This window comes from Bufo bufo, chromosome 2, assembly GCF_905171765.1.
Source record: "Bufo bufo chromosome 2, aBufBuf1.1, whole genome shotgun sequence".
Classification (NCBI taxonomy): Eukaryota; Metazoa; Chordata; class Amphibia; order Anura; family Bufonidae; genus Bufo; species Bufo bufo.
Window position 1 is genome coordinate 158361591 of NC_053390.1, and position 12079 is coordinate 158373669.

The 12079-nt window shown below is 47.2% G+C and overlaps 1 protein-coding gene across 2 annotated transcripts in view; it reads left to right on the forward strand.

The window, feature by feature from the left end:
• FER (FER tyrosine kinase) overlaps positions 1-12079 on the forward strand; it is a 307686-nt gene that overhangs the window by 132990 nt on the left and 162617 nt on the right. Inside the window, exons 12-13 of one of the 2 annotated variants that reach the window (XM_040421608.1) lie at positions 762-854; positions 11205-11302. In XM_040421608.1, coding sequence (XP_040277542.1) covers positions 762-854; positions 11205-11231 — 120 coding nt within the window. In that variant the 3' untranslated portion in view covers positions 11232-11302. Of the gene's footprint in view, positions 1-761; positions 855-11204; positions 11303-12079 lie in introns of those variants that run through there. The other variant, XM_040421607.1, reaches the window with a different exon arrangement.

The following is a 12079-nucleotide window of genomic DNA, read 5'->3' on the forward strand; positions in this document are numbered from 1 at the left end:
TTTCTTATTTTCCTCCTCAAAAACCTAGGTGTGTCTTATGGGCCGGTGCGTCTTATAGGGTGAAAAATACAGTAGTAGCGCTATAGAAGTGCATAAAATAAATTAATACACTTAGCTATATATATCAGATCAATTGCTGTTGAGGGTCATGGTGGTGAAATCCTGAGCCAAGAAGCATTATTATCATCAGCACTGCATAGCTGCTCCACTTTGTATGGTGCCATCAGTTTTTTTACCAAACTTTTTTTCTTCATATAAGGGTACATTCACACGACCGTATGTGTTTTGCGGTCCGCAAATCACGGATACCGGCCGTGTGAATGTACCCGGCCCCATGATAGAAATGCCTATTCTTGTCCGTGATTGCGGACAAGAATAGGACATGCTCTATCTTTTTTGCGGGGCCGCGGAACGGATCTACGGATGCGGACAGCACATTGTGTACTGTCCGCATCTTTTGCAGCCCTATCGAAATGAATGGTTCCACACCCGTTCCGCAAAATTGCGGAACGGATGCGGAGCCAAAAATACGGTCGTGTGAATGTACCCTAATTTGATTCACTTTGCATAAAAAAAATGGCACACCTGAAATGGAAAGTGTAAAAAAAAAAACAAAACAAAAAAACTCTAAGAGACTTATTTTTTGGAACATTCTAAAGGGAAATGTGATTGCTTCATTGTGTGGTGCTCCAAGTAGTTCACGTGCCCATGGAAATTATTCTTTATATAATTAAATATGTATTTTTTTTTTCTTATTTTAGGACAAAAAAGAACGGGTGTCAAAGTTTGATACATTACGCCATTCAATAGCTGGGATTATACGATCTCCGAAATCAATGCTTGGATCTTCATCAGTAAGTTAAAAATTTTCACTTTTCTTTTGACAAACATGTAGGACACTTTGGTTATGTTTACTATAAATGTTTGTCAGTGAAAACCCATTTTAAGCTACCGTCCAGTCAGGAGCTCCTAAAAGGTATGTAAGTCAGTATTTGTCGGTATGATTATCTGCTGTTTATTTCTCACATATTGCTGTTCTTTTTTGTATCTTGTCTTCATTAGGGCAGATGTGTGATCTGTGACTAAAGCTTAGCTGCAGTGCCCACAGAGAGTCTGAGGTAGTCTGACACACACCTCTGTGTCATCATTGGTTCAGGCTACTGCTCTCTCCCTTCTCTGATTGGCGGAGTCTCTGATTGGCTCACAGGCTCGCCCCAAAAGTCATTTCATTAAGAGGTGGTTTCTATTACAGAAAGAGCAGAATAATTCTAAAATACAGATTACTAAATCCCCAGATCAGAAAAAGATTATCAGGTAATTGCTGCCCTTGTCCTGAGGTAAATGAGCCTTAGGCCAGCCATATTCATGCATGCCCAACTCTGCTGAACTTGCGTGTGTTCTTAGTAGAAAAAGGGAAGGAAGCTTGTCTCCTTGAGAACAAAAGGAGCTGGCAGTTGAAATCCTACGTTCCTGATCCTTAAAGGGGTTATCCAGCACCTTTTATGTCCCCCAAAATTCCCGGGCACCTCAAAGAGGTTATACCTAAAAGCTGAAAAAAGAACTAATAACCGCTTCTCAGCAAAATGAACATCGCTTCTTAGCGCCAATGTTATGTGTACTGCCCCTATAATGCATGCTATACATGAGGCATTAGTGTACATTTTGATCAAAAGGCATAAGCCCACTCACCATGACAAGGTTGCCTCTCTGAGTGGGTACCTACTCTAAATTTGGTGCGGCACTGTGCAGCGGCCACCGACGCCACGGGACCCAGCAACCATGGGGATGTGAGGACCAGTTCTTTTTTCTCCTTTTAAGTAGATATATGGCCTTCCTTCTTTTATTCCAGTATGAGCACTCCTCCCATTCGGTCCAGGTGATTTTAATTAACAGAAGCCTTCATAAGGGTTTAAATAAACCTACCAGCTCTCAGTTGGAGTTCCTGAGAGCATATGATAAGGTGAGCTTTGACAACCATTCGTTCACATGGTGCTGTACTGCGTGGTGGCCGTTGTCGCTTTAGTGCGGAGCTGGTGGGTGCAACGGTGCTGCTTGGAGGCTGGGTCCTGCTGCCTGCCAGGTCGGCGCCGTGGCGTCAGTGGTTGCCGCACCAAATTTAGAGTTGGTGCCCACTCATAGAGGCAACCTTGACGCGGTCAGTGGGCTTATGCCTTTTGAATAAAAATGTACACTAATGCCTCATGTATAGCATGCATTATAGGGGGCAGTACACTTAATATTGGCACTGAGAAGCAATGTTATTTTCTTGCCCATATTCATTGGGGGACACAGAGACCGTGGGTATAGCTATGTCCTCTAGGAGGCGTTGACACTAGTAAAAGCTGTTAGCTCCTCCCCTGGCAGCTATACTCCCTCCAGCCTGGAGAGAGAGCTCCAGTTTTTTCTAGTGTCAATAGGAGGCAAGACCTCCCTGCTCTGCAGGGATCTCCTGAATGTTTTTTTGTTTCTATTTTTTTCCTTCTTTTTCAGATGGGACAACAGTAGTCGCCTCGCCTCCTTGTTCTCCCAGGGTCGAGTTGCACCAGTGCCGGTCATCCGCACTGCTGCCTCCCCCACAGAAGACAAGGTGGACTAGGGCAGATTTGCTCCCCTGCATCCCGCCAGCCAAGGGGTCACCTAGGTCCGCCAAAGAGAAGACCCTCCCGCCATACCAGACTCCTGCCACTCCGGTGCCAGTTGCTGAGGAGGTGACCCTGCTGGAAAAAGGTACCTTATCAGCCCACTTAGGGAGGGTGAAGAGAAGAGGAGGAAAATAGGTGAGTACGGGACTAGGCGAGTATGTTAACCCCCTCCCTCCCCTTCCTATTAAAGGGTTCTACGGAAAGTCTCCCTCTTTGGCTAGACAAGGGCTTCATTTTTCATTGGCCCAGCTCCAACAGTCTTCCTTCCCTCCCCCTCTGTGATGTTTATATTCGGGCACATAAGGGGGTTAGTGGCCAGCTCCCCGCAGGCGCCATTAGATGATACAGCGGGCTACGTGCACACCGCTTTGGTCCGGTGTGGAGCACGGACGCAGAGTGCCTGCGTAACTAATACTGTCACAGGGGTTGTTTATAACTTCTGCTCCCCTGTGATATTTATCCCTGGAAGCAGGCGCCTAAGTGCGCAACGCTCCAGGAACCTAACGCTAGCTTGGCTCCGGACACCATTAATCTGGCTCTGCCTTCACTCCGACCTGCGCTCCCACATGCGGGCGCATTTATCTACAGTCTGGCGCCATTCAAAAGCGCAACCTGCGCTTACAGCGATCGCTGGTGTGTGGTACGCGCTGGACCTTTTCACCTGCGCATTCCGGTTCGGTCGGCCGCGGTCATACACCGTTGTCCCCACAGCCCTCGGTGCGCCGGTGGTATAGTTGGCCGGGTCCCATAACTTTAGACCCCAGCTTGCGGCCTACTAGCCCACAATTCTTCTCCGGGGAGGGGGGCGGTCTGGCGTGAATTCTTCCCGCCTTGCCTTCCCCTCCCCCTGTAGCTCGCAGAGCCCGCCCTCGGTCCTCAGGCAGTTAACCCTTCCTGGTCAGTTTTCTCCTGAAGCTGACACAGGGTTATATGGGGTTCTGGCTGAGGGGCTTTACTGTTGAGGGATTTATGTCCTCTGCCTCTTGCTCAATTGAGGTGACTGCCGCAATCCAACGGTGTACATACGGACCTTCCCACTCACCCTTCGGGGGTCGTTTGGTTGATAGGCACCACCTGCGCAATCCGACTGTGTACATCCGGACCTTCCCACTCACCCTCTGGGGTCGTTTGGTTGATAGACACCATAAGCGCAATCCGACTGTACAGTCGTGGCCAAAAGCTTTGAGAATTACATAAATATTGGAAAAGTTGCTGCTTAAGTTTTTATAATAGCAATTTGCATATACTCCAGAATGTTATGAAGAGTGATCAGATGAATTGCATAGTCCTTCTTTGCCATGAAAATTAACTTAATCCCAAAAAAACCTTTCCACTGCATTTCATTGCTGTCTTTAAAGGACCTGCTGAGATCATTTCAGTAATCGTCTTGTTAACTCAGGTGAGAATGTTGACGAGCACAAGGCTGGAGATCATTATGTCAGGCTGATTGGGTTAATATGGCAGACTTGACATGTTAAAAGGAGGGTGATGCTTGAAATCATTGTTCTTCCATTGTTAACCATGGTGACCTGCAAAGAAACGCGTGCAGCCATCATTGCGTTGCATAAAAATGGCTTCAAAGGCAAGGATCTTGTGGCTACTAAGATTGCACCTCAATCAACAATTTATAGGATCATCAAGAACTTCAAGGAAAGAGGTTCAATTCTTGTTAAGAAGGCTTCAGGGCGTCCAAGAAAGTCCAGCAAGTGCCAGGATCGTCTCCTAAAGAGGATTCAGCTGCGGGATCGGAGTGCCACCAGTGCAGAGCTTGCTCAGGAATGGCAGCAGGCAGGTGTGAGCGCATCTGCACGCACAGTGAGGCGAAGACTTTTGGAAGATGGCCTGGTGTCAAGAAAGCCAGCAAAGAAGCCACTTCTCTCCAAAAAAAAACATCAGGGACAGATTGATCTTCTGCAGAAAGTATGGTGAATGGACTGCTGAGGACTGGGGCAAAGTCATATTCTCTGATGAAGCCTCTTTCCGATTGTTTGGGGCATCTGGAAAAAGGCTTGTCCGGAAAAGAAAAGGTGAGCGCTACCATCAGTCCTGTGTCATACCAACAGTAAAGCATCCTGAGACCATTCATGTGTGGGGTTGCTTCTCATCCAAGGGAGTGGGCTCACTCACAATTTTGCCCAAAAACACAGCCATGAATAAAGAATGGTACCAAAACACCCTCCAACAGCAACTTCTTCCAACAATCTAACAACAGTTTGGTAAAGAACAATGCATTTTCCAGCACGATGGAGCATCGTGCCATAAGGCAAAAGTGATAACTAAGTGGCTTGACATTTTGGGTCCATGGCCTGAAATTACCCCAGATCTTAATCCCATTGAGAACTTGTGGTCAATCCTCAAGAGGCGAGTGGACAAACAAAAACCCACTAATTCTGACAAACTCCAAGAAGTGATTATGAAAGAATGGGTTGCTATCAGTCAGGAATTGGCCCAGAAGTTGATTGAGAGCATGCCCAGTCGAATTGCAGAGGTCCTGAAAAAGAAGGGCCAACACTGCAAATACTGACTCTTTGCATAAATGTCATGTAATTGTCGATAAAAGCCTTTGAAACGTATGAAGTGCGTGTAATTATATTTCACTACATCACAGAAACAACTAAAACAAAGATCTAAAAGCAGTTTAGCAGCAAACTTTGTGAAAACGAATATTTGTGTCATTCTCAAAACTTTTGGCCACGACTGTACACCCGGACCTTCCCAATCACCCTCAGGGGTTGTTTGGTTGATAGACACCACCTGCGCAATCCGACTGTGTACATCCGGACCTTCCCAATCACCCTCCGGGGTCGTTTGGTTGATAAAGCGCTGCCTGCGCAAATCCAATTGTGTACATCTGGACTTCCCAATCACCCTCAAGGGTCGTTTGGTTAATAAAGCGCTAATTGTGCAATCCAATTGTGTTCATCCGGACCTTCCCAATCACCCTCCGGGGTCGTTCGATTGATGAGCACCTCCTGTGCAATCCAATACTGGACATCTGGACCTTCCCAATCACCCTCCGGGGTCAGTTTGGTTGATAAAGCGCTGCCTGCTCAATCCAATGGTGGATCTCTGGATCTTTCCAATCTCTGGACTTTCCCAATCCACCCTCCGAGGTCGTTTGATTGAAGAACTGCCGGTGCAACCCAATGGAGGACCTCTGAAAATTCCCAATTCACCCTCTGGGGTCTTTTGGTTTATGTGCCTGCGGTGAGTGATCCTCTAGATGTTGCCATTCCACCCCAAGTAATTTGGTTGATGGATTCCACCTGCGCAGTCTTGGCTGCCATGGGCGTATTCTTGTGAGGCAGGATTGCACATAGTGGGCCAGAGCGGGATATATTCCCCCTCGGTCACCTCCACACCCCCACCCTTCCTCCCTAGGGTAACGCTAAGACGCACCCTCCCTCCCTGGAGAGGTTCGGTCTGAAGGGGGGATCAGTGGTTCGGTCTCTGCCGTGATTCCGGTGTCATCTTCCAAGATGGGGTCCGAGGTAGACAGCAGTACTTGTCGTATGCACTACCCCCTTCTTTAGGCGGAGTATTTTCACTACTACTGGATGCAGTACTCCCTTGGTTGTTACCTTCCTCTATTGGGGTCTAACCGCCCTAGCACGGTTTCAGTGCCGGCAGTAGGTGTTTCTCCTTTTATGAGGCGGGGGAACTGTTTTTCCCACTGGGGACAGTACTTATGGTAGACATTAGCCTCTTGCATAGGTGACGCTATGGCATTGTCCTTGGTTCAGGGTTTACTGTATGTATTACCCCTTTACGTAGATGGGGTATACTATGGATACGGGACTCTCCTTATGCCTTGCCCTTTCCCTAAGAGGCTTACTCTCTCTACTTGGATTCAGTTCCTGCTAGATGCATTACTGCATCACCACCTTCATGATGGAGTATTTGCACTACCACTAGTGCAGTGCTTGCCGTAAGCATTACCCCCTTTAAATGGTGGGATAATTGCAACATTGCCCTTTCTACGACTGATCCACTACCGTGGGTAATGAGTACACCTCTTGGATGTTGCACTTTAACTACGCCACGGTTATAGTTGTCTTGGCTTCTTTTACAAGTGGAGCGTAGCGAGTATCGATACACGCTGGTGCCCTGTACTCTTCTTCTCATGGTATTTTGGTGCCGCCAGGGATACTGTGGCAGTTTCCACGTTGTGTCTTGTGCTTGGTGCCGTTTTAGGGGATGAGTATGGCAACCTCTCTCCAATATGGGTCTTCAACAATATGTAGTGCGTACACCATGGCACGCAATGTTGTGATTACGTTTCAGCAAGTCGAGTGTTACACTGACTCTATATTCCCTATCCACCATTTTTGATATGGGAAGTAGTTGTGCTGGCACTCTGGTTTAGCATGGCAGCGTGTTCTCCTCCGCTGATGCAGATTTTTTTACGCTGATACTAGCATTTGCGGTCACTGCAGTGGGTCATTCCCTTAGGTAGGGGTTCTACCCTGACGCTGGCTTGGCGGTTGTTCCGGTCTAACGCCCTTCCCTGGTCAAGTATTTAAGGTTAGCTCTCCTTCCTGAGGCAGTAGGGTACCATAACCTCTACCGGATCACTCTAGTCTGCCCTTTAGCTTGTGCTGGCGGGCGCACTGTGGCTACTACAGTACGGGGGTCCTGGAGTAGCCTTTACATACTCTGGCTCCTCCTACACGGCTCCTCCGTCAGGTGACGAATTCTTCTATCGCTAGATTTGGTGGCGTACGCTGCATGGCCCCCTCCTTAGGCAGAGTGTGGCACCGCCACTATCGTCCGGTGGCTACTTCGGTGTAGTGATAGTCTCAGATGGGGAATGGACTTCGCATTGCCATTTTTTTATTCCAATTTTCTTTTCCTTTTCTGGCTCAGGGTTCACAGCCACTCCGCAAACCTTGGTAGCTCCTACGTTACTACTTCCCTCATCTATGTGGATGCAGGGTATTGGTTCTGTGTTTTTATTCTTCCAAGCCCTGTTCCGGAACGACTGTTGGGCTGTGACTTTTTTTTCCAACTCCTACCCGTTGGTCCTGTGTATACTACCCGTTTCTAAAAATACCTCTCAAGACTTGACTAGTGACTGCCATGTCAGTCCGATGTTGTCATGCCTTTTCACTACACGTTCCGTGACTAGACAACGAGACTCACCACGCCAGGCTGAGCAGGGGGGCTGTCACGACTGTTGATGGAGTTTTGTTTCTGGAACGGAACACCCCTTCTTTTCTTCCTCTTCAAGGCAGGAGTTTTTTTCTCTCGTCTTGGTCTGTTTGAAATTTCCGGTCAAGCAGTGTTGCTACTCTGTTAATACACTGTCGTTGACGGAACTCCACCGCTGGTGATTCTTATATCGTCTCTGCTTTTACCTAGCCAATGTGTTGTTTCCTGGGCACATGCGGTTCCTCCATACCGTCTTCCTTTACCGCCTTGGGATCTGACCTTAGTTCTTTCAGCGCTCTGGAATTCTTCCCTTGAACCCTTGCGGAAGAGGTCTCTCCGACTCCGGTTCTGGAAGGTGTTTTTTTCTTGTGGCTATCACATCCATCAGATGGGTGTCTGGGTTGGGGCGCTCTCTTGCAGAGAACCTCCTGGTTCTAACAGGGATAAGCGGTTCCCCGGCCCGTTCATTCCTTTCTCTGACGGTGGTCTCTGAGTTCCATTTCAATGAAGAATCTGTCCTTCCATCACTCTGTCCCTCCCCTTCACCCCCTAGGGAACGGGAGTTAGATCATTTGGAAGTTGTCAGGGCTCTGACAATTTATTGCTAGCCTCCAGTTCCTTCCGGGGTACGGACTCTCCTTTTTTGTCATCACGGAGGGTCCTCGCAAGGCATTGGCGGCCTCCAGGGGTAATTGCACATCTACATTTGCTTAAGCGTACTGCACCCGGGGCAGGGTCCCGCCCTTCGGTGTCATGGTTCACTCCACCAGAGCGGTGGCGCTCTTGGGCTCGGAGGATTCAAAGTTCGGCCGCGCAGTTGTGCAGGGCGGCTACTGTCCTCCTTGCGCATATTCACAAAGGTTTGCCAGATGCATGCTTATGCTTCGGCAGGCGCCGCCTTTGGACCACTTGGTCTTACAGGCAGCAGTTCTTAGTTATCTGCAGGGGCGCTTACTCCATGGGTCTGTGGTTTTCCCTAACTGTGGACTGCTCTAGGACGTCCCACGGTCTCTGTGTCCCCCAATGAATATGGGCGAGAAAACTAGATTTTTGTAAAACCTTACCTGTAAAATCTCTTTCTCGCTTTTTATTGGGGGACACAGCACCCACCCAATATTGTTGTTCGACCACAGTTGTGGCTGTTACTGGTTAGAACCTGGTTCGGTTCTTGGCATTGTTGCTGTTCCACGTTTTTTCGTTGGTTTAATTGCTTCTCCTACTGCATCTCACAAACTGAAGCGCTCTCTCCAGGCTGGAGGGGGTATAGCTGCCAGGGGAGAAGCAAACAGCTTTTACTAGTGTTAACACCTCCTAGCGGACATAGCTATACCCACGGTCTCTGTGTCCACCAATGAAGAGCGAGAAAGAGATTTTACAGGTAAGTTTTACAAAAATCTTGTTTTTACTGAGAAGCAGTTATTAGATCAAGGCATAGCATGGGGGTGTGCGATCCAGTTCTTTTCTCCTTTTAGATATCAAACAGGTTATACTTACCCTGCTCCCCGGCACCCACGTCGCTCCTGATGCCCGCATGGGCGCCGCTGCATCTCACTGTTGCAGGGATCAAAACATCCGGCAGGGGAGGGGGGTAGCGGGCAGCCAATAGCAGGCTGTGACGGGGACAAGTCTGATGCTAGGGAGGCTCGTTCCCTTCGTGGCCTGCAATTGGCTGCCCTCTTTCACCTGATGTTTTGATCTCCACAACGGGGAGATGCAGCGGCGGCCGTACAGGCATCAGGAGCGATGCGGGTGACGGGGAGAGGGGTAAGTATATAACCTGTTTGAATTGCCCGTCTATTTTGGGGGCCATTATAGGTGTTGGATAACCCCTTTAAATTCCCTGACATCTGCCTTTGGTGGATTCCCTCTGGCTAACAAACATTAGATGATTGGACAGTACTATAATAATAGCTCCACAGTATTAGATCTGGCCATACTGAATAATATGCTGTAATATGGAAACACGATGTTGGTGTTGGGCTTAATTTTGGATGATTTCTAGTAGGGGTGGGCGATATAGACGATATGCAATATAAACGATATAAATTTGGCTAACGATAGAGATTTCGTTTATATCGCCATATTGCAGTAGAACATAGCCTGCGCCGCTCTCAGTACGCACCAGGTTCTCCTGAGTCTGCACAGTGGAGAAGGAAGGAGTCCCTCCCTCCTCACTGTGTGCGGCTGCTGCTGACCACAAATGAGAACAGAATAGGAGGAGGAGGGGAGGGACTGTGGCCAGTGCGCCACCAATGAGAACAGAGAGGAGGAGGGGCAGGTCCTGAGGAGGAGGAGCAGGTCCTGAGGGGTTAATTGCGGTGGATCATGGCACGCAGTAATAGAGGCCAGGTGTGGGATATGGCCGGCACATACAGGCTATGTTTGTATTCAGGCATATTAACTATATTCATTGGTGGTGCAGTGGCCACAGCCCCTCCCTTCTACTCCCCGTCTTCTAAGTATTATATTAATTGCGGCCTCCCCTCCACACGATGAAATCATTGGTGGCAGTGGCCCCAGGGTGGCAGCTTCTGATCGGAGCCCCAGCAGTGTAATCGTGGGGCTCCGATCAGTTACCATGGCAGCCAGGATGCTACTGAAGCCCTGGCTGCCATGGTCAGCTCCCTGCTGCTGTGTGCACTATGCTCAGAGTGTGAAGACCTATTCACCATAATAGAGCTCTATTAGGGTGAATAGGACAAGGGTTCTAGCCCCTAAGGAGGCTAATAGTTATTAAATAAAAAGTAAAAAAAATAAAAAAGTTTAAAACCCCGAAATATAGAATATATTGCGATTATATATCGCATATGCTTAAAATTATATTGCAATATAGATTTTAGGCCATATCGCCCACCCCTAATTTCTAGTCACAGTCCTGACTCCACATGTCCATGGTACAATAGTAACTTATGTTTGCAATATTCCAGTATTCTATACAGCATTTTTTGGCTTCTATTTTTTTTTTTTTAGATCATTCACACAACCGTATCTGTGTTTTTGTGGGCCACAATTTGCTGATCCACAAAACTCGGGTACCGGCCATGTGCATTGCGCATTTTGTGGATTAGAATGTCCTTCTCCATGATAGAAATGCCTATTTTTGAAGAATAGGACGTCTTCTATCTTTTTTGCGGGGCAGTGGAACGGAAGCTCTTATGCGGACAACACATGGTGTGTTGCCTGCATCTTTCGTGGCCCCATTGAAATGAATGGGTCCGCATCCGGTTTGCAAAATTGCAGAATGGATGCGGACAGAAAGACACGATCGTGTGAATGGGCCCTTAACCAGAAATTGCCATTGCCAGATGCTGCATGTTGGCCTGTAGGAAATTATGAAACACCCTATAGACTTTGTAGTGTAGTCTTAAGATGTTTCCTAGCAGTTTTAGCTATTTTTTTTTTTCATTTCAGCATATTCTGGCTATGACTTCTCTGTAGGAAAAAAAAAAGAGTGAAAAAACGCAAGTAAAATGTGTGACTAAAAAATGCCGCTCCCCCCATGGTGTTTTTAACAAGCCAAAAAAAGTGTTGCAGCACCTTTGCACATGGTTGGATATATTAGCATTTGGCTCCTAGCTAATGACTATTTTATGTGCTCTCTGTGAGCGTTCAGCTGTACAGTATGCAAATAAACATAAAACTTTGGCTTTTAAAGATCTGCATGCCTGCATGTGATAGATCTGGATGAAATAGAAATGGCTCAGAGGATGGCATCTGCGCTGTTATTCTGTTTATTTACTCTCCCTCTACCTCTACACAGTATTTTTTATGTTCAAAAGGCAAAGAATCTCTTTTCTTGTAGTTGAAATGGAACCCGTGGGTTGTTTTCAGCCGAACTGAATGAGAGGTGCACAGTGTGAAGTCAGCAATTAGCAGGGAAGCGCTGAAACGAGAAGGGATAAGAAAAGTTATGACATAAAAAAACTATAAACTGTTACTATCTTACAAAGTATTATAGAGATGCTATCACCATACAGGCAGCCATAAAGATTGCTTGTATAATCCTGCATTTCTATAGCCTTAAAGGTATTTTGCCTTAAAGGGAACCTTTCACCGAGATTTTGGGTATAGAACTGGGGACATGGGTTGCTAAATGGCCACTAGCACATCCGCAATACCCAGTCCCCATAGCTCTGTGTGCTTTTTTTGTGTAAAAAAAACAACGATTTGATACATATACAAATTAACCTGAGGAGTCAGAGCTTGAAAATATGACTCTTCTCTGGTCACACAAGTAAGATATGACTCTTTTATGTTAATTTGCATATATATCAAGTTGTTTTTTT